Below are 23,754 nucleotides of genomic sequence, written 5' to 3'. Positions count from 1 at the left end.
GTCCCCCCCTACACCGTTCAATAGAAAATATATAAATAAAAGGCTTCCGGGGGTGAAATTCATGGAGTGGGTGTTGTGAAACTTTTGCCACTCACAAAAGATATACAATTTAACTTTAGTTTTGTTGAAAACGTTACCTAGTATTACTTTAAAGGGAGTTCTGCATGTAAAGTTTGTGTTATATTTCAGGCAACATGCAAAGTCACATTATCACCTGAACAAAGCACTAATAGTCTGGCGCCTAAGCGCAATATTTTGATGTAATTATGCGCTTTACGATAAAAGCATGACATTTGGTACACTGTTAGAACATGCCCTAAGAACCAGTTTTGGCTTTAGGGCCATCGTAGATTTGTCCCGTAACCATGGCAGCCATTTTCCAACATAGACCTGCAGAGTCACCCAGCAATTTCAAAACCCTACAATGAGGATGGAATATGGAAAACAAACAGATCCGTGCACATGACGATACTGTGTACTGATTTGCATGATGTTAGGATAAAATCTCTCTCTCCGCCCAAGCCGCCACTTTTTCTGAACAGGAAATAGAAACTTGTATCTGATGCTGTGTGACTACAGTTCATCTACAAAACAACTAGACTAAATCAAAATCTACAGACAAGGATTGTTGACAGACAGAAGTCATTAACAGGTAGAACTGTATATGACTCTACATTATACTAGTATATGATGCTGATAAAATCTGTAGAAATGTCTTCATTAAATACAAATATAAAGTATATTGAAAGCCGTTTGTGAAGACATAATCTACAGTATATCAACTGTTTCACTGGGATGGGCTTGGCAGTGCTCCCTACTGAACAATATAGACTGTGATCAGTTTGCTGATCCGGTCTGAGTCTAGAGAATAGAAACGGTGCAGCATGTAGGCTACTGTGTGTGTGTGTGTGTGTGTGTGTGTGTGTGTGTGTGTGTGTGTGTGTGTGTGTGTGTGTGTGTGTGTGTGTGTGTGTGTGTGTGTGTGTGTGTGTGTGTATTTCAGACATTGAAGTGTTCTCATAATTGTGTTTATGCCTTCTGCTGCTAGCGTAAAAGGCCTCTCCATCTTATAGCCAAAGAAATAGCCAAAGAAATCTAAAATGACGCTTTCCCGGTATTAATGGGTTCATATTATGAATACTATAAGTAGTGTCGTTTCCACACCCCAGGCATAGGGTATTTTATTAGTGGTATACGGCTGTTATAATAATAATAATATAATAATAAGCTGACATCCACGTTGGTATTTTTAAAACTTTTTCAGCTTGAGCAACATGGAAGGAGATGACAGTGAGTATCAATTATACAATTATATCTGTTAAAATATCATGGAAGGTTCCAGTTTTAATCACTGTTCTAAATGTAACCTCTTTGACATTATTGTATACCTCTATCAAAGTTAAGAATGAGATGGTTGTGGTGTAATAATCATTTATGAACTAATAGCTCACATATATGTAGTCTCTGTACTCTGTACTCTGTACTATATACTGTATGGTGTAGTGGGGATCTTTTCACAGGAAGGCCCTATTTTAAGATTGCACACACAAGCATGCACACATCATCTTCTCCAAAAGTAAGGCGGCTGCAGCTGTACAGTACAAAGCGTACATGTGTGTGCGTGTGCGTGTGCGTGTGCGTGTGCGTGTGCGTGTGCGTGTGCGTGTGCGTGCGTGTGCGTAGGTAGTTGGACTTTGGAAGCAAGCTAGCCTCAATAGTTTAGTTTTCCACTAAGGTATTCTATGAAAGTCTTGGAACGTTACTGTGATTCAATGCATAGTTGTGTACGGCAAGGTTGTACAGAATGCCTCTGGAACAATACAATAAATAAAAGTTTAGAGTCTAAACAGACACGTACATGATGAGTCATTAGATAATGAAGGGCATGGGAATGCAGTGTAACTCGTTTGATGATGTATGACAGGCAGCAGAGAGAGAGATAGAGAGTTTGTGACATTTGTATTGTTGAGCTGTATCATTCTTTTCTCCATTTTGAAATGTAAGACAGCACAGCAACACCAGTCAGCAGACAATAGCCATTCAAGAGAGGAACGACTAGGTAATAACATATTATGTGTCATAGTAGATTATGTTTTTATATTTATATATATTTATAATATTTCCATTGTTGACCTGTATTATTATTTTCTCGCTCTTAGAATACAAGACATTCCAGAAGCACCGCCTCATGCCGCTGTAATCAGGTCCAGTCAGCACCTTCTGTCACAGAGCCAAGGTAAATACTAACATTACTAAGTCATTATTTTTTTGGTACAAAATCATTATTTTGAGAAGGTTTTTCATAATGACTTAGAGGATCTTTTTTCACATTGGTGAAATGGTTCTTCCATATTGGTCTATAAAGTGTAGTGTAGGTGAACATGGTGAAATTAACATAATTTAAAGGTTTAGCTATGGAGGAATGGATAGAACAATTTTTGTCTCTCGGAAAAATCCACCTCAAAATAACCACATTTGACTGATGAGCTTGAAAACAAACTGAAGTGAACACCGTCAAGTATACAACATGGCCGTCAAATGATTTGATGACTGATGGTGACAGGAAGAAGGTGTAGTTTTAACCACTTAAAACCTATATATTATCGTTAACCAGAGTCCAATAAGCTTCTCTCCTTTTTTCCCTCTACACCAAATAATTTCTCCCCAAAAAGCCAACCTCACAACATGATGCATTGTAAGCTAAGGTTGTACATGATACATCTGCTATTTTTGCTGAATGTTTGCCCCACAAAAGGGACACTAGGGTTCATGTGGTTAAATCTTCAAACAGCATCAAGGGTGTGGGTCAATTAGCCTAAACGTCAAATTTATATCTCTGTATCGGAAACATCAGAGGATGACAGGCTGAGCTACACAAAGATGTCAACTTGAAGAAAACAATATGTGAGCGACGTTGCATAAGTGTTGCAACCAGATTTTGTGAGAAAAATGATCAACCAGCTAGGAAAACAAGTCAAAAAGAAGTGACTAGGCCACATACTGTAAGCACTTTAAACCTATACTGTACATTGGTTTTTGAACATAGCCGATATAAAAGCTCACAACGCATCAGCTTGTAGATCTGCTATTTTTATTTTATTTTATCTTGAAATAAAATGTAGAATATTTGGAAGATTTTTGAAACATTCTAACAACACAAATCTGGTACGGGGCTCCCTGGCACAAAAGGTTTTCAGATCGGGGTTATATGGACAAATGGTCCATGACATAAAGATATTTGAGAACCACTGGTTTAAATAATAATAGAAAAATGGGAAGCAATCCCAAATAAGCAACTTTAGAAACAAGCAAAAAAAAACGCAACCACCAATATTTTACAAGCGACTTTACAGAAAAAAAGCCATTAAAAGCCATATTGGTCGCTAATTCTATGGGTAATAGTATTAGCGACCATCACAACCCGTGTTGCCAGGTCTGCTTATGATAGGCCGTATAATATGCAGACCTGGCAACACTGGTTGTAACCACTTTGTTTATTCAGGCAGTCGGCACCAAAAGTAGGCTTATTTTTTTTGTTGTTGAAAGTATTCTTATAATAAAATTGTCATTAAAATAAAATGTTTAATTAGGTGGAGCATTTTAATTGCCATTTGTATCTGTTTTATGAAAGCAACCACTCACTCCAGTACATTTCACAATATATCATGGCCTGGAGTGAGTTATTACTTAAATATACAACTACAGTATATAAAGGAGGGGTGGGAAACATAGCTTTAGGAGAACGCTGGTCTCACCATAAGGTTTCTGTAGGAAGAGTTGAAGGTCCAGGACAACAATGGTCTCTCCACATGTGTTCAGTTCAGTCAGATAACTCACGAATAATTTGAATCAATATTTATTTGAATGTGAATACAAGTGTGATATAATAATTTATCTTGGCGTTCAGGCTCTGCAACATAATTTTCTCCCTGCTCAACATAATCATACAGCCATCATTAACCATTAAGAGCAGGGAGATAGATATACATAACATAACATCCCCCATGGGGAACAGAACCAAAAGCAGAGCCCACTGGTGGTGCTGGGGTGGTGGTGGGAGAAACAGTTGCATACCAACAGACCAGGGGACAAATGACAGCAGAATGAACAGAGACTTGAGGTGAGCTTAAATAACCCGCTGATTGGTCAGCTGATGTCACGTCAGCTATGACGTATGGTCTGAGTAATAGTATTGTAGTAAGTGCCGTATGCGCCTGCATAACCGCAGTGTGTAACCTCTCGAGTGTATACTGCCTGAACTAACTCGCAGGCTACGTATAATTTCAGTCAGATAACTCACGAATAATTTGAATCAATATTTATTTGAATGTGAATACAAGTGTGATATAATAATTTATCTTGGCGTTCAGGCTCTGCAACATAATTTTCTCCCTGCTCAACATAATCATACAGCCATCATTAACCATTAAGAGCAGGGAGATAGATATACATAACATAACATCCCCCAACACGCGGAACCAAGAACGCCCTACGGTGAACGCTCACCGATTCATCCAAGCAGATATCCCACTAGACTCCTTCAGGAGACAGTGACAAATATGCAGCTAGCAATTCTGGATCATGCTAAGATATTCTAACATTATGTGATCTTGAATGTGAAGCCATGGCTATGCTTGCCGTGAGCCTTATCTATGTTAACTTGAATGTGAAGCCATGGCTACGCTTGCCGTAAGCCTTATTCTATATGATAGGAAAAACTATGTGTGGGGTGAATTCTCAAACCCATACCAACTGACCCAACCGATATCCCATCTTTTCCCCCAAAACAGCACCGAGACAAGCGTCTGGGATCGGCTAGGACATACTAACTTTATGTGAACTAAAAGGCCTTAGCTGCCATGCACAGGCAGCACTTAACCATTCCTCTAATAGCCACATAGAGGAATATACTACATAAACTTAACATGCCTAAGTGTTAAGAGTTGATGCCCCCAACCGCATCCTACTGATGCCCCCAACCGCATCAACTCTTATGCAAGCCAACTGCATCACCGTGATGCTATACCCAACCGCATCAACCTGATGCACGCATCAACCATGATGCAATGAGAACGATAGACCTTGCTACCATTCACCATCCTAATAATACCATTATAAACTATCTACAGAACTATTAACATGAATCCTATGATAACTACCAATGAATTCCACCCAGCGACCACCAGATATGCATAATAACAACAGTTTTATTACTACTTAGATGCAGCAATTTTTACAACACACTTGCACTCATTAGATTCTGAGCTAAAATGATCTCTCCCCGGTTTAAGCGCACATATCGTTCGTAAGCAGCTGAAGACCACCGGCCGAGTGATTTTAAGGTGGCGACTGGCACTTTCATGGCTGCAGTAGTGGCCGCTCCGATGCGAAGGGAGTGAGGAGAGTAGAGTTCTGGAGACAGCCCGCAGCACTGGCACAGTGTTTTTAGCTTTTCAGCAAACCAGGATCTCGTCATAGGTTTGCCACCGGGGATGAGAAACAGGGGATCATGAGGATGATGCCGGACATAGAAGAAAAAGGGCAAAAAACTGAATTAGTCTTAGCTATGATAACAGGTACTCCTTTTTTAAATTTATCAGATTTGGAGTGTTTCAGAAATAGAGTAAATAAATTATCTTCAAAAGTTAAATCAGAAATTGAGAGATCATGCTGAGGATCAAAAGAGAGAGACCGAGTAGTGAATTCCCCACACCTTAAGAAACCATAAAAGGCGGTGAGAATGATAGCTTCCAACATTTTATCCTCATAATAAGAAAAGCACCCTTGCCTAAGTCTTCCCACCAACTGGTGCACCAAATTAATTGTAAGAGGCAATCCCTTGAGGTTGATCTTTTTTGAGCCCGTTGAGCAGCAGGCGAACGGAAGGATGACTTAGAAGACTGCATGATGAAGGGTCCAGGCATCGCAAATGAAATTGAACGCCAGCTAACATAGCTTTAATGGAAGATGGCTGAAGCTTACGGGATTCTGAGGAATGCACTATGAAAGCGCACACTAAGGGAATGTTTACTGGGATAGGGTTAATAGAAAAACTTAAACAAAAGGAGGAAAAGAAAAACCAAGCTGAATCATAAGCTTTTAATGTATTTTTTGACAGACCTTTCCTCATAAGCTTAGCAGCTGAGCTCAAAAGACCTTTTAAATAATCATTAGATCCTAATTGAGAATCGCTTGGCAAAACGGAGGGCATGGCAGGCTGGTTGGCTCGGCGTTGGGGCACATCGCTCTGAACTCCTGAAATTGAAATCGGGACAGAGCATCAGCTATCGAATTTTTATAGCCCGGAATAAAAGATGCACGTAAAATGAAGTTATCATTAATGCACGTCCATGATACCCTTCTGATTAGACTGTTAATGATTGGAATGGACGAACGACCTTTACTAATTATAGTGACTGTTGCCTCATTGTCGCAAAACACTGTTATTTGTTTCCTTTTCCATCCCTTCCCCCAAATTAAGCAAGCCATGACGATTGGGTAAAGTTCAAACAGCGCAATAGATTTCAGATTTTCTGCCATTGAGGTTAACTCAATTGGCCAAGGCTTTGCAAACCACTGATTATTGTAAAACCCTCCAAACCCGACAGACGGGGCGGCATCTGTAAAGAATTCTAGAGAATTATATAAAAAAAAGAGACACCATTCCACTGGTCCAGTAGCGCAGACCAAAATCGAATGTCGGATTTGCAGCCTTCATCTAATGCGATTAAATCCTGTAAATTAGGCACAGATTTCGCCATATCTAAAAGACGCGATACAAATGAGCGGCCCTGAGGAATAACTCGCATCGCGAAATTAAGATGGCCTAACAGCGAGAGAAGTTGTCGTTTAGACAGCGAAGTTAAATCTAAACACTGTTTAAGAAATCCTCTGATGCGAATTAATTTATCTTCTGGCAGAGAAGCTTGCATTAAGACACTGTCTAGCATGATTCCGAGAAATTCTAATCTAGTTAGGGGGCCTACTGTTTTCTCCTCTGACAAAGGAACTCCCACAGCTGGAGGTGAATAGCAAAAGTCCACAACCAGAAAATCATCAAGAAGATGAAGAACAAACGGTAGTTTGAATGTGTTGGATAAAATCCAACATAGCGCTTCTGACAGAGAATCGAATATACGAGGACTACTGCGACACCCGAAAGTTAACTTTACTGCGAAATACAATTTTCCACGCCATTTTACCCCGAAAAGGTGCCACTGCGAAGGATGAAGTGGCATCACTTTAAAAGCATCCGTTATGTCTGCTTTGCCCAACCAAGCTCCTGCGCCTGCAGCTTTGATCATCAGGATAGCATTATCAACAGAAGCATAAAATAGGGAAAACGGATATAGAGGAATTAAATCGTTAATGCTAGAAACTGGGCCATTATGTGGAGCGGAGAGGTCAACAATCATACGCTTTTTCCCAGAGTATTTTCGTGTTGCTACCCCTATAGGGCTTACTCTAAAAAGAGAAAAAGGTGATTTACTAAAAGGCCCAATCATATGACCTTTGGTAGTTTCTTTTACAAGAAGCTCATCTACTACCATGGGCTCTAGAAGCGCAGACTGAAGATTTTTGCAGACATGAGTTATTTTAGGGAGCCAACACAACCCAGCCATGAACCCTTGAACTAATCCAGTTATTAAATAGTTCACAAAAGAACGATTCGGATGGTTCTTGAGGGCCTTGGACAAAGCAGGAACGTTCACAGGCGTAGATGGATGCTTCTTTATTATTTCGCTGATTTTGTGGGGCGGACTCTCCGCGGGCAGACTGATCTCGGGTGGCTGTCCCCGCACCAACTGCAGATGTGCATAAATTTACAATTGATGAATGAACATACACCATCATTGAAATTAAGACATGTAGGAACTTGATTTCCTGGTGAATACCGCACCTGTTTCTTTGGTTGCCATGAGTTGGACTGGGACGGGGGATTTATATTTGCCTGAGGCTGCTGAGGCAACCCGTGCTTAGCCACGGTTTTGGGGCATAAATTGGAAGTATGGTTAAAAGAACCACAGACTGCGCAGCATAGACATTTTTGCCCAGAGAAATGTCTACTAATGATAGACAGATCGACCACTGACCAGTCCAAGCGCTGATTAAATTTGACGATGTGCATGGCAGCTTTAGAAGAAAAGGCTTTATGGTATTCGAAAAATAAGGACCCGCCATTAGATACAGCCAGATCGGCTATAATGGCCATGTACGTGTCCAGTTCCTCTCTACGCTGAGGGTATACCTCACAGATGCAGTCTCTATAGACCCCAAACGCTGAAATAAATTCTGCTAATGTCAGTGTTTTTGTTAGCCTCGGATCCGAATCTTTTAGCACAAAAGTAACATCGCCACAGTCCACCAGTCTCCTATCAGTAGCATCTGAGTTTATCAGAATCTTGACCAGATTAACGTCATGCCCTGTCGAAAAAGCGAACAATTAGAAGAAGCGCTTTTAATAAATATAGCTAAAACATCTCAGAGATTTTTTACCTGCAATAATATGCTTCCTGAGACTCTCAGAGATGGCCGCAGCAGGAGAGAGGAAAGAAGCGCCTGTGGCAGGGCCTGGAACTGCTGTACCCCAGGTTCTCTGATGCGCCACGTTGACCACAGGGGATGGCGTGATACTAGCGGCTGCTGCCGTATCTGCAGATGCTGCTGGGGAAAACACTGTGGTTGTCCCTGGAGAAAACCCCGTAGAAGCCGTAGATGAACCGGAAACCCCTGGACTGTTGCTGCTACTCTCTAGCGCGTTGATCCTGATATTCACCTGGTCAAGTGCAGTTTTCATGCTTAGCAATGTAGACATGATGATATCATCGGTAGTTTTACTGGGCGGTTGAGTACTTTTACTCTTCTTGGTAGAAGCAGCGGGACCAGCGGGGCGACCTGCCGTGCGTTTTTTAGCTGGACCTTTTCCTTTACCGGCATACTCGGTGGAGGGTGTTGTTGCCGCACCAACTTGAACATGATCGCCCGCCCGGCTTGCATGCACCTCTTCTGAGTTGACCAAGAACTGCAGCAGTTCCTCGTGGCTTAGACCTGGAGTCACGGGAACGCTACGGGCATAGAGGCTTTGCAAAATACGCTCAACAGGCCAGTCAGATAATTATCGAGTGCCACGAATGCTACGTCTTTTCTGCAACAGACCTACTTCAGTAGGGGGGATTTCATCCTCCTCGTCTGGATCATCAGGACCATTATCAGGATTGGACAGTAGGCCTATGTCGTCGTCCGACTCGGAGTGAGCAGAGGACATGACGACAATAAGGCTAGAGACAAGAGCTAGAGCAGCCAACAGTTGCATACCAACAGACCAGGGGACAAATGACAGCAGAATGAACAGAGACTTGAGGTGAGCTTAAATAACCCGCTGATTGGTCAGCTGATGTCACGTCAGCTATGACGTATGGTCTGAGTAATAGTATTGTAGTAAGCGCCGTATGCGCCTGCATAACCGCAGTGTGTAACCTCTCGAGTGTATACTGCCTGAACTAACTCGCAGGCTACGTATAATTTATCATTTAGCTCTATTATTACAATGATGTCTATTGAAGACGTATTGAAGCGGTTTGGTGGTATTGGCTGCTTGGAATTTGTTTGTTTGTTTGTTTGTTTGGTTGTTTGTTTGGTTGGTTGGTTTGTTGGTTGGTTGTTGGTTTTCTTTCTAATCGTTTATGACTATTGAGGAGCTTCTGTGTTGGAGCCAACATGGTTCTTTTTTGGTTATTTTTGTTTATATTTTTGGGTATTAATATGCGACCCCACAAGGGGACAGTTGACATTGGTTGGTGATGGTTCACATCACACAACCAGGTACCTATTAAACAGACACAGGTATGTAGCCTCACAAAGGGGATGTGATAAGCAAATTGACCCTGTGTTTACAAAACAAAACAATACATTTTAACCATCATGTTCCTCTATACCAGCAGTCATCAGTCACTGGAGTAGTGTGGTGGTGTTCACCTGGAGACACACACTGCCTTCTCACTGTATTCTGGTGTTTTCACTGTTTGTTTTGGTAGCGCAAAAACCTCCCTGTTTACCAAATCCATCACAGCGAGAGGGCAACGTGTTTCTACAGGTAAACATCACCACACTACTACAGTGGCTGATGTTCTACTTGCATAGAGGGAAGTGGCAGTTCTGCAAAAGGGTTCTCATTTGGCCATTATTTTCTAATGCTGTTGTGTCATGCAATGTTTGTTTATGTGGGTAGGAAACCAGTTTGACAACCTCTATGTCTCCCTGTCCAGCTCAAGACTTTATATAACCAGGAAACCTTTTATCAAGTATCAACTATCTACTGTATGTGAATACATGCACACATACAGACGCTTCTCTCTCTCTCTCTCTCTCTCTCTCTGACTGTACATTATACTAGTATAAATGATACTGATTAAATCTTTTAAAACGTCTTCATTATAGATACAAATGTAGTCTATTGGAAGCAGTTTGTGAAGACAAGTAATATATATAAGGTGTTTCACTGGGATGGGTGTGGCAGTGTGTGATACTGAATAATATAGACTGGGATCAGTTTGCTCTGCAGGGAGCTGATCCACTCTGGGTCTGTAGAACGGATAAGGAAACAGTGATGCATGTACTGTATGTGTGTGTGCAAATTACAGGATACAGTAGGCGGGCTCTAGACCGGATCAGAGCACTGAACAGTAAATAGAAACTAGTCTTTCCACAACACTGCAGAAAGCCTGGTGACATGAGGTTAGAACAACAAGGCAGACATCGAGGCCTTGAGGCCTGTGAGGCACAACCCAGTGAGCTGCTGTCTGAGTTACATACTGATGGGTGGCACGCGCAAGAGAGTGTGTGTGTGTGTGTGTGTGTGTGTGTGTGTGTGTGTGTGTGTGTGTGTGTGTGTGTGTGTGTGTGTGTGTGTGTGTGTGTGTGTGTGTGTGTGTGTGTGTGTGTGTGCGCGTGTGCGTGCGTGTGTGTGTGAGATGAGTGCATTGTTGTCTTTACTCTGAAATCGAGGTTGCAGGTTTTACCATCTAAACTTAACCTCTCCATCTGGTTTCCAGGTGTAGCAGGGCCGTATGCATTAATATATTGCACCCCAGGAAATATTAGTATTCTTATTATTATTATTATATGTAAACCAACCACCTGAACATATATTGCTCCTTACACAAGTTCGTTGTACGAGAATTATAAAAGGCAGAAACGGTGTTTAGACAAAGTACAAAAAGCTTTATTGTAATTCACAGGGATCATCAATAATAAAAGTGGCAAAACTATTAATAGCTCAAAACAATGGAGCAATGCACTAAATAATAAAACCTATGTGCCGATAGGGCCAATGCTGGGGGGTAAGGGGGAGGAGGAGCAGGCCGACCGACCCAGAGGAAGGGCACCCCAATATGGCACAGCAAACAAGTTCATGCTAAAAGCACAGCAACCCAACTGGGCGGCCGCCACCTGCTCCAACACACCAAGGGGTCCCCAGCAACAGGCCTGCAAGACAGGAAATAGGCCTTTAGGCAGTGTCGGACAAATAGATTAACTCAACATTTGGCTTGGGTTAGGTGATATATCTATAATGTATATATATATATATTATATCTTATATATATATATATATATATGATAATAGGATGCCGTCAGTCGGCCTAGTCTCACCAAAATAAGCAGTAATCACAAAAACACTAAATAAACAATAATAAGCAAATAAACAATAATAAGCAATAACAATAATAAACAATAATGAGCAAATAACAAAATAAGCAATAATGCGAAATAATAAACAATAAACAAAATAAACCAGAAGGCTGGCGGTGAGCCTGAGTGTGTGATGTCCTGAGCAAATCACAAATTGGCTTTCTACCAAAATATCGCACAACAGACCACATTTACACTCTAAACACCCTAATTGACAACCAATTAAACAAAAACAAAAGCAAATTATTCTCCTGCTTTGTCGACTTCAAAAAAGCATTCGATTCAATTTGGCATGAGGGTCTGATGTACAAACTGTTGGAGAGTGGCATTGGGGGGAAAACCTATGACATCATAAAATCAATGTACACTAACAACAAATGTGCAGTTAAAATAGGCAAAAAGCACACAGACTTTTTCCCCCAAAGCCGAGGAGTTAGACAGGGATGCAGCCTGAGTCCAACACTCTTCAACATATATATCAACGAATTAGCAAAAACGTTAGAACAGTCCACAGCTCCAGGCATCCCCTTGGCAAACACAGAAATCAAATGCTTACTTTTTGCAGATGACCTGCTGCTGCTGTCTCCAACCAAGGAAGGACTACAGCAGCAACTTGATCTCCTACACAAATTCTCCCAGACATGGGCCCTGACAGTGAACCTAACTAAGACTAAAATCATGATATTTCAAAAAAGATCCAGCCGCCAAAACCATCAATTTTTCCTAAATACAATCCCACTAGAACAAACAAAAAACTATACCTACCTTGGCCTAAACATCAGCAGCACAGGGAACTACAACCAAGCTGTAAAGGACCTGAGAGACAAGGCAAGAAGGGCATTCTATGCTATCAAAAGAAACATCAAAATAGACATCCCAATTAAAACCTGGCTTAAAATACTGGACTCTGTGATAGAACCAATTTCCCTCTATGGTTGTGAGATCTGGGGACCACTAGCAAACCATGACCTTGAAAAATGGGATAAACACCAAACCGAGACCCTACACACAGAATTCTGCAAATCCATTCTCCGTACCCAGCGAAAAACACCAAATAATGCATGCAGGGCAGAATTAGGACGATACCCACTAATTATCAAAATAAAAAAGAGAGCACTTAAGTTCTACAACCACCTAAAAGAAAGTGACCCAGATGCACTCCATAACAAGGCACTCACACACAGCGAAACCCTAGAGAGATGCCCCCTCAGCCAGCTGGCCCTGGAACTCCGGGCACAAACACAAACAGAGCCACGAGATAGAAAACCCATTGGACTAAACCAAATTATAAAACAGCAAAAGGAAAACTACCTGACACACTGGAAAGAAGCAACACAAAAGCAGAGTAAACTAGAATGCTATCTGGCCCTAAACAGAGAATACGCAGTGGCAGAATACCTGAGCACCGTGACTGACCCAAAACAAAGAAAAATCTTAACTAGGTACAGACTCAGTGAGCACAGTCTTGCGATCGAGAAAGGTCGTCACAGGCAGACCTGTATCCCGAGAGAAGACAGACTATGCACCCACTGCACACAAAATGAAGTGGAAACCGAGCTACACTTCCTAACCGTCTGTCCATTGTACCAAGACATCAGAGACACATACTTCCCACAGATTACAACCACACACGGAGATTTTGAAAACATGACCAATGACAAAAAACTCCCATACCTGCTGGGCGAAGTACAACAATGTGCAAACACAGCAGCAAGATTCGTGAGTTGCTGTGATAGGAAAAGGATATCAAACGGAACACAACCACCCTAAAGACTAATCATTGTGTATATTCCGGCACTATACCTGCACCCAGTGATCTTGGTACATAGAAATTGACCTATCGAAGATTCTGACTTTCAAATGTACTTATTTTTTGTTTTGATTGTATTGCTGTATTGTTGTATTATGCTTTCTGCTTTGGCAATGTAAACGTATGTTTTCTCATGCCAATAAAGCCCTTTGAATTGAAATTGAATTGTGTGGACCAATGAGTCAGAAAATAATACTTTAACCCATATAAGGGCCTGAGCTCGGCTGAGCCACACTGTCCCACGGCCGTTTAGGAACGGGGGGGGGAGGGGAACCTCTGAGAGTGGAGCGTCAGTGTGGAAGAGTTCGTGATATGTGGGCAATTCAAAAGCAGCAAAGCAGCAGCAGGTATCACGGTGCCTGAAACGATAAACTGCCGTGTCATTCTACCACTTTATAATACTAATATTCATTAAGACAGGAGCAGAGAGACAGACAGCAACGTACCGCTATGCAGCAAAGGCGGAAGCCACGATGGCCCGCTTGCAGCGGCGGTAGAATAAACTGTAGTAATAATAAAGGCCATGATTACTATAGTGCCTGCCTGACATCGAATTAACTTGTTATACTGCGGAGAAGGAGGACCACCAACATACCAGTTGTGCAGCGTGAAGCAACACGCACGCCCGGCGCAAAACACCAACCAGCTGGGTAGACACACCGGGGCTACAAAGACACAAAAGGTCATGGTCAAGTTCAAGACCGTGCCCTACGCAGCATAACACAATAGCATAAACAGCAAGACGGAGAGACATACCTGCGCTGATGCGCGATGCAGACACAGACGAGCTCAACCTGAGCTGAAGGTGGACTAGTATGGAGACTAGCTAACTGGGTTTGGAGGTGCGTTGCTTTAATACTGTTGCCCATCAGCCCACTAATGAGTGGGCGGAGGATGGGAACGTGGGCAGCGTGGGAACCCACGCCCATCCTGCCCACGCCCATCCTGCTACACAGGCAACCATGCTCATCACTGTATACACCATGGTCATAAACCAATAGCTGAAACCATGTCCCATATCTTAAATGGGTGCCATTTATACAGGGGACTCTACATAAGTAAGCAGGACAGAATAGTGGATTTGATATCAAAAGATATCTCTTCTATTTTCAGGTCCTCAATCATGCTGTATAAGCATTCTACTGTGAAGCCAAGCATGTTTAGCCTGTGTAATGATGATTCTGTGTTCTCTAACATTTCAGCTAACATCCCTGATGTCATTGTTGTCTCCGCCAGGCCGAAAGGCCGCCTGTCCGTCCGTCCGTCCGTCCGTCCGTCCGTCCGTCCGTCCGTCCGTCCGTCCGTCCGTCCGTCTGTCCGTCATTCTGTCTGTGGACAGCTAATCTCCCGCACCGTTGGCTTGATCGCAGCGAAACTGTGCAGACACACTCCCTGGATGCCACAGTAGAACCTCTGCCCCAAATTTTTCACATGGGCCTTTTATAGCGCCACCAGGAGGCCGATTTGTGCAAAAAAAAAATTCACAGTACTCCTACAGATTTTTCCGAACATCACACAAATCGGTACACAGTATCTCTATAGACACTAAACGAAACAGGTCTTTCAGATTTTTCATATTTCATCCTGATTGGCTAAAAATGGCTTCCAAAGTTTGCAGGAGTGCTCCCCTTTGAACAAAATGCCTGAAATCATGAACACAGCATGCAATCTCCGTGAAATTCTGCACGCATATTTCCACTATGCTGAGGAAGAAATGCCACTTGAATATTTTCAGCCTCATGATGGCGCTATAACAGGCCGATTCGTGTTTTTACCTATAACTACACTGATCTGTGTAAAACGTTGTATGCACACTCTTTAGAGGCCAAGGAAAAACCTTTGCCCTGCATTTTTCACATCTGCCTTTTATAACGCCACCATGAGGCCGACTTAAGTAAAACACATTTTTCGATATTAAAGCTAAAGATATTAAACGCAAATCGGTACACATGATCTCTATAGTCATGTGATAAAGACGTTTGATTTTCCATATTCCATCCTGATTGGCTAAGATTGACACCTAAAGTTTGCAGGAGTGGCCCGTTTTGAACAAAATGCCGCAAATCATGAACGCAGCGCCCCATTGCGGTGAACCTTTGCACGCACATTTGCCCTACGTTGAGAAACAAATGCCAGCCTTTTAACATTGCCCTATTATAGCGCCACTAGGAGGCCGATTTTTGCAACACTTTTCTTTTTTATATTACTTTATATTATTTTGTCCAAACATCATGCAAATCGGTACACATTATCTCTATAGTCAAGTGATCAAGATGGTTCTGTCCAATTTTTTATATTCCATCCTGATTGGCGAATTGCGAACATTGCTGGCCCACAATAACCTACCTGACCTGGCGGAGACCTGTGCTCCGAGAAGCACTTTTTCTAGTTGTTAATGAAAACCATAGGGAGGTGTTCATTCTCGAGTTCGGCTGTACTTTTGACTACAGCTTAGAGGAAGCCTTCCTAACCAAAGTGCTACAATATCATCAGCTAGAGCAGAACTTTGAGCAGAAATGTTGGTAGCCTAGGGCAGAGTCCTGCACGGGTCCAATTTTGAGAACCCGCGCCCGCCCCGCCCGTCAATACTCAGATCCGTAGACCGACCCGTCACCCGTGATAATTTCAAAATACGAACCAGACCCGCCCCGCCCGTCAAATAAACGACCCGTTGTCCGCCCGTTTACCCGTGTAAAATGTAAATCCTATTGAAAAAGTGTGTTGAAAAAGATAGCAGCCTTCAACAACAGTGCTACATTCAGTGGTCAGGTTTGTACAGAAAGCAAGTGAAGACGGAGGAGCGAGCTTAAGCCACGCGCGAACGCGCATCTACGCAGCAAACATGTGTCGTTGTTTACGTCATCAGATACTTTTAATTTGAAGGTTTAACAGGATGTTCAATGTGTTTTTGTGAGTTAAGATAACTGTCCAGCATGCTCCATGCAGTTGTGCTGTTAAGTTACACAAGTTACGTTGTTTGGGCGGAAACAGTGCTCTCTGATTTTCACAATAAAATGATAGCCGCCCGCGATTAGTTCAGTACCGCCCGTCCCCGTCCCCGTGATCTTATCAAAGTAACATTTTCACCCGTTTTCACCCGTCAAACGCGGGTACCCGTCGGGTATCCGCGGGTACCCGGCCCGTTGCAGGACTCTGGCCTAGGGCACGTGCACGTGCACAAGTTGGTTGTGAGGGGCCTTCAAATGGCCGGCCTCTCCAAAAGGAGGGCTAAACAATTAGCAAGGTACTGCTCAATATCAGCTATTATAGGAAGCCGCTCAATTTGGAAGAGGCGTTGTTTCCTTTACCCATGATTGTTGTCTGCTGTGTTTGACAAGTATGCCAACATTATTGTATGTAACAATGATCTGCCTTATATGCACTTTGTAACTGGCTGTTTTCCCATATATCTGACTGCACTGGCAGTGTTTATGTCCTTTGTACGAGGCATTCTTGTACTTCTGTTTATGTGGGCATAAATACACATTTCAAATGTTTGTGTGTGCGTGCGTGCGTGCGTGCGTGCGTGCGTGCGTGCGTGCGTGCGTGCGTGCGTGCGTGCGTGCGTGCGTGCGTGCGTGCGTGCGTGCATAGGTAGTTGAACTTTTGAAGCAAGATAGCTTCAATAGTTTAGTTTTCCACTAAGGTGAACATGTATTCTATGAAAGTCTTGAAACGTTATTGTGATTCAATGCATAGTTTTACAGCAGGGTTGTACAGTATGCCTCTGGAACAATACAATAAATAAAAGTTGAGAGTCCAAACAGATACGTACATGATGAGTCATTAGATAATGAAGGGCATGGGAACGCAGTGTAACTAGTTTGATGATGTATCCTGACAGGCAGCAGAGAGAGAGAGAGAGAGAGAGAGAGAGAGAGAGAGAGAGAGAGAGAGAGAGAGAGAGAGAGAGAGAGAGAGAGAGAGAGAGAGAGAGAGAGAGAGAGAGAGAGAGAGAGAAGAGAGAGAGAGAGAGTGTTTGTATTGTTGAGCTGTATCATTCTTTTCTCTCTCTTAAAATGTAAGACAGCACAGAAACAACACAGTCAGCAGACATTAGCCATTCAATAGAGGGAAAGAACGACTAGGTCAGGGGTCAGCAAGTAAGTTTGGCCTCGGGACAATTTCTTTCTAAGTCATTAGATGATGGGCTCAATCAAAGGCTAATTTAAGATCTGAAACTTTGACAGACTGTCTTATACAATAATATGAATAGCTATTTATTGCTATAAAAGTTACTAAAGAAAGATTTTTGCTTTTAACTGCATACTGACTGATAGAACTGTGTGTGTAATACTAATCAAATGTCACAGGTACCGATATAAATACTTGATGTAATCATTTTGTGAAGGACACTGAATGAGGATGTTTAGCTAATTAACCCATTCAATCCAGGAAGAAATCTGTGTTCTTTTATTTCTATGGCTATTCAAAAATAACAGATCTAAAAGCTCATAGTGCGGCACAGAGAGCAGCGCTATGAGCTTGTAGATCTGCTATTTTGAAAAAAATGTGAAAATGTGTCCAAAAATCTTTGAATATATATATTTTTAAAAGCAAACCAAATCAACTCGTTGCTTCTGGGGGTCCCTGGAACAAAATATTTTGAGAAGGGTGTCCGCAGCCAAATACATATCTAATGTTTTCAAAAATCCTAACAGTATGGTGCTATATGCAGTGGTGCTCCAACTTTTCCATGTCAAGGACCCCTAAAATGATATGTACTTGGCCGCGGACCCCCATCTCAAAATGTCTTGTTCCAGGGACCCCCAGAAGCACAGATCGGAATTTAAAATGTTTGCTTTAAAAAATAATATATTAAAAGATTTGCACAAATGTTCCACGATTTAAAAAAATAATAATAACAGATCTACAAGCTCATAGCGCGGCACCGAGTGCCGTGCTATGAGCTTGTGTATCTGCTATTTTTGAATAGCCATAAAAATCTTAAAATGACACCGACGCATTGCCGGTCTTAATGGCTTAAGTACAAAAAGAACACCTGGGGAGACAGACAGAAGGACTCCCTTTTGAACAGAGATAAACAAGCTCTTTCATTGAATAGGAGCTCTAAGGTCTCTATTAGATATGGAGAGAGACTTTATTAAACACATGCCTGTGAAGCACTCCTAACATTGATAAAAAAAAACATTCTTACGGTGGGTGTAGATTCTCTATTCTGACATGATAGTAGAATGCTTCTCAAACGTTTTAATTAAAAGGATCTACAGTCTGGTGCAAGTTTAGGCCACGGACCCCCATAACTCTGAGAGTGTCTCTCTCTAAGACGGAGGTACAGACCTTTTAAGGGTCCATTTGAAGCCCTTCAGTGACCCCTGGGGGTCCCTGGACCCCATTTTGACAATCACTAGCAAATGTGGACAATCAGATATTGTAAAGTAATGATACACAGGCCACCTGTTGCCTAACACTGCTCTATACTTAGTAAAACCGAGTTTCACTGTACTTTGTGCATTCTTTGTTGATCTATATCAAATCTCTTCGCCAAAAATAGCCGATCTACAAGCTCACAACGCGTCCCGTTGGGAGTGAGACGCGTTGTGAGCTTGTAGATCAGCTATTTTTGGTGAATGTTCCACCCAGAATAGGGATGCTGGGGTTCAAGTGGTTAAAAAAAGTTAAATAAAGTTGTTTACAATCTGTCCTAATCTCTCAAGTTCACCTCGTGACATATTGTATCTTAGGGGGAAAGATATTGTACTTTATTTAAATACTGTAATATCACATAAATGTACAGTAAGGTGCTCTAAAGTAACAATGTAATTCAGGGGTGCCGTGGATGAAAAGTTATTTACAGGGGTGTCCTGAGCCAAAACAAGTTTGAGAACCAATGTGTTATCAAACATTTTAATTTTAAGGACCCCTATAACCCTGAGAGTGTACAAATGGAACCAAATGGACCCACAAGGGTCCATTTGGTTCCATTTGTACACTCTCAGAGTTACAGACCTGTAAGGGTCCATTTAGAACCGTTCAAGGAACCCAGAAGGTCCCTGGACCCCACTTTGAGAACCACTGGTCAAATAGTATTCATTATATTGTCAAATGTATGATATAACAGTAATAACAACAAAACTATAATAACAGCAGATTATTGTGACTTACTGTATGTTACTGTTTTACAGTTCAAACAACAGCTGTAGACAGGATGGCCAGTGGAACCTCAGCTTCCATTAGAGGTGAGTTCAATTAAAACACATGAAACCAGCTAAATGACACTGGTTTAGTTACATCTGTGATCTTTATGAATATTATATTTATTTTTCCAACCAGGGAAGAACAGCGAACCAACAGAACTGAGAATTGTTCTGATCGGGGGAAGACATATAGGTGGACCCAGTGGAAAGAGTTCAGTAGGAAACATCATCCTGGACAGAGATGTTTTTGATACAAACAGTAGAACAGTCAAGAGTGTCATGAGACAAGAGGAAGTGTCTGGTAGACAGGTCACTGTGGTTGACACTCCAGGATGGACGTCTGATCATCCCCTAGATCTGACCCCAAAACTGACTCAGTTAGAAATCCAACAGAGTGTGTATCTGTGTCCTCCAGGAGGACCCCATGCCTTTGTCCTACTGATGCCATTGGACAGATCATATGTAGGAACAGATATGTCAGTACAGGAGCATTTGAGTCTTCTCCTCAGTGACCGAGTGTGGAAACACACTATTGTGGTGTTCACTGTAGCTGATAAAAACAAAATGAGATCGTATCTCAGCAGATCTAACTACGTCTTTAGATATCTTACTGATAAATGTGAAGGCCGCTTCCATGTTCTTAACATTACTGACAGAGGAGATAGAAGTCAGGTCACAGAGCTGATGGAGAAGATAGATCAGATGGTGACTAGTAATGGTTGTCACTATGAGACAGAAAAACACGTCTCAGAGGAACTGAAGGAGATGGAGAGAACTATCAGCAGAAGAGCAGAACAAAGGAGGGCAGACACTCAGAAACAAACAACTGGACTTCCAAAAGATACTGGTATGTTTTGTTTTAGTTTAATAATGATAATATTTTGTTAATCTCTGCCAGGAGGTTTATGAGTTCATGTCTGTCTGTCTGTCTGTCTGTCTGTCTGTCTGTCTGTCTGTCTGTCTGTCTGTCTGTCTGTCTGTCTGTCTGTCTGTCTGTCTGTCTGTCTGTCTGTCTGTCTACTGTTGGGCAGAAACCTCAAATCTCCATATTTCAACTTTTTATCTTATTCCTTAAATGAATGCCTTACTTTGTCACACTACAGTTTCACAAAAAAAGTAGCTAAAATAAACCAGTGGAAAGCTTTAACGAGAGCTTGTGACTAAATCATTACATTACAGTAAATACATTGGAACACAGGCTGTTTTTTCTATTTCATATCAAGCAGTGTTCATTTTGTCGACTAAACCTATGACGAAAAATGTTCATCCACTACCTTTTTACACTGAAAAAAAAAAAAAAAAACCATGAAATAAAAACTAAGCAATGATGACTAAAACTAGGACCAAATATATTTACAATTTCGTCAACAAAACAAAAAAAAAATACTACAATGTTAGATGGAGGGACTGTTCTTTCATGTCATTTTATTATATCATTCTACAAGCTCACAACATGTAGATCGGCTATTTTGGGCACAAAGCTAAGTATAAATCAGGCATTACAACGCTATCACAGCCCGCTAGAATACATATTTTTGTCGTCTAAATTAACTGTAGATCTAGTTGACTAAAATCCTATGATACTAAAACTAAAACTAGACTAAAACTAAAACATTTCAAACTAGAAAAAGTGCTCCTCGGAGCACAGGTCTCCGCCAGGTCAGGTACGTTATTCTGGCCTCCTGGTGGCGCTATAATAGGCCAATGTGAAAAGGGTGCCATTTATTCTTAGGTCTTTCATGGCAATCAGACACTGCATTCATGATTTGAGGCATTTTGTTCCAAAAATGTGTTTTGCTAAATTAGATCTGCTGGTGGCGCTATAACAGGCCAATGTGAAAAGGGTGGCATTTCTTCCTCGGCCTAGTGGGAATATGCGTGTGAAAATTCACGGAAATCGCAAGCTGCGTGCATAGTTTTATGCTTTTTGTTCAAAACGGACCAATCCTGCAAACTTTGGAAGCCAACCATAGGCAATAAGGATGGAATATGGGAAATCGGACAGATTCGTGTTGATCACATGACTATGGAGATACTGTGTACCGATTTGCATGACGTTTGGATAAAATCTGTAGGAGTAATGTAAAAAAATGGGTTTTACACAAATCGGCCTCCTGGTGGCACTATAACAGGCCCATGTGAAAAAATTGGGGCAGAGGTTCTGAATTGGCATCAGGGAGTGTGTGTGCAAAGTTTCGGAGCGACCGGGCCAACGGTGCCGGAGATTAGCTGCTAACACACAGACAGGACGGACGGACACACGGACGGACGGACGGACGGACAGGGGGCAAAACATACTCTCTCGCCATGCCTTTCGGCCTGGCGGAGACAATGACTTACATATGACTAAAACTAAATGGAATTTTATTCAAAAGACTATGACTGAAACTACAAACTAAAACTGACGACAAGTAATGGTTTTGGACATACAAGGTTTACACCCGACAATGAGGATATGTAAAAATAAATGGAGGTACTTCCTGGTTCTACTGGCAGTGTGTACTAGATAGATGAAGCTGATCAGTCCTACACACACACACACACACACACACACACACGCACACGCACACGCACACACACACACACACACACACACACACACACACACACACACACACACACACACACACACACACACTGTTGCATGTGTCTAGTCTAGGTGGTAATGTACATTATTATTATTCTATGATGTCTCCTGATGGATATTTGTTCTGAACTGTACACTGAACACACCTTTCTGCTGTTAATATGTTCAGCAATTTCATTATTAGATATTAAGAACAACATATAGACCTGGACATTTTAGCCTTGTTTCTTAATCATATCAATCCTGGCATGCCTAATTTGCGCATGTTGTTATGCTGTAGGTGATCATTTACATACAAATCTACAAGCTCACAACACATTGTGTTGTGAGCTTATAGATCTGCTATTTTCACTATTTGTTGTGTGATGAATTGTGAAATAATTAAATGTCTTAAGTGGTTAAATAAGAAGCTTTCAAAGTGAAAGTAAACAATCTTTTTCTCTGACAGGACTGACTGACCTCAGGATTGTGTTGTTGGGAAGGTGTGGGTCTGGGAAGAGTTCAGCAGGAAACACCCTTCTGGGAGGAAGTGGTTTTAAAGCTGGTCAGAGGTGTGAGGTGAGACATGGCGAAGTATCAGGGAGACATGTGACAGTGGTGGACTCACCAGGCTGGTGGTACAACAGTCCACTACAGGACACCTCAGAGATGGACAAACTGGAGATCCAGAACAGTTTGTCTCTCTGTCCTAATGGACCACAAGCTGTTCTTCTGATGGTTCCTCTTGATAGGGCATTCACCAAAGCAGAGAGAGTAGCATTAGAGGAACACATGACACTTCTGTCACAGAGCGTGTGGAGTCATGCTTTAGTACTGTTCAACTATGGAGACTGTCTGGGAGACAGAAGCATTGAGCAGCACATTGAGGCTGAAGGAGAAGACCTCTGCTGGCTTGTTGACAAATGTGGGAACAGGTATCATGTCTTCAACAATCAGAAGACAGATGACACTCAGGTCACAGAGTTACTGTGGAAGATAGAGGAAATGGTGACGGGAAACAGAGGTGGACACTATGAAGATGATGGAGATGTTTCAGAGACGTTGTCAGAGAGGAAGAAGATCACAGAGGAACATGTCCAGACATTCCTGACCAAGACACAGAGACAAAGAACTGCTCTCACAGCTCTGTTTGAAGGTGATGTTTATCAATGTTTGTGTGTGTGTATGTGTGTGTTTGTGTGTGTGTGTATGCGTGCGTTTGTGCGACCATGCGCGTGTCAGTATGTCTCTCTCTCCTTGACCTTGATTTTTATATTGATTAATAATGTATATTCTCAATATTGCGCCACATTCTATATAAGAAGATGCTGTAAACATGTAAAGCTTAATATTATAAAGCATGGGTCTTCAACAGGGGGTCTGGGACCCCTAGGGGGTCCTCAAAGTTACTACAGGGGGGCTGCCAAATCTTTCTGTGATTGGAACAGTTTTTTTTACATTAACCGCTTGAACCCTAGCATACCTATTCTGAGGGGAACATTAGCCAAAAACAGCTGATCTACAAGCTTGTA

The 23,754-nt window shown here is 41.9% G+C and overlaps 1 protein-coding gene across 1 annotated transcript in view; it reads left to right on the top strand.

The window, feature by feature from the left end:
- Positions 1 to 2,162: 2,162 nt before the first annotated feature.
- Positions 2,163 to 23,754, top strand: part of LOC308104536 (GTPase IMAP family member 8-like) — a 30,457-nt gene continuing 8,865 nt past the window's right edge. The window contains exons 1-3 of the mRNA XM_080454976.1: positions 2,163 to 2,236; positions 19,645 to 19,698; positions 19,793 to 20,503. Coding sequence (XP_080311102.1) covers positions 19,668 to 19,698; positions 19,793 to 20,503 — 742 coding nt within the window. The 5' untranslated portion in view covers positions 2,163 to 2,236; positions 19,645 to 19,667. The remainder of the gene's footprint in view (positions 2,237 to 19,644; positions 19,699 to 19,792; positions 20,504 to 23,754) is intronic.

The sequence above is a fragment of the Gymnoscopelus braueri genome, assembly GCF_963280865.1.
Source record: "Gymnoscopelus braueri genome assembly, chromosome: 17".
NCBI classification, from domain to species: domain Eukaryota; kingdom Metazoa; phylum Chordata; class Actinopteri; order Myctophiformes; family Myctophidae; genus Gymnoscopelus; species Gymnoscopelus braueri.
The sequence above is the reverse complement of the archived record's forward strand: the minus strand, read 5'-3'. Positions and strand labels throughout refer to the sequence as shown.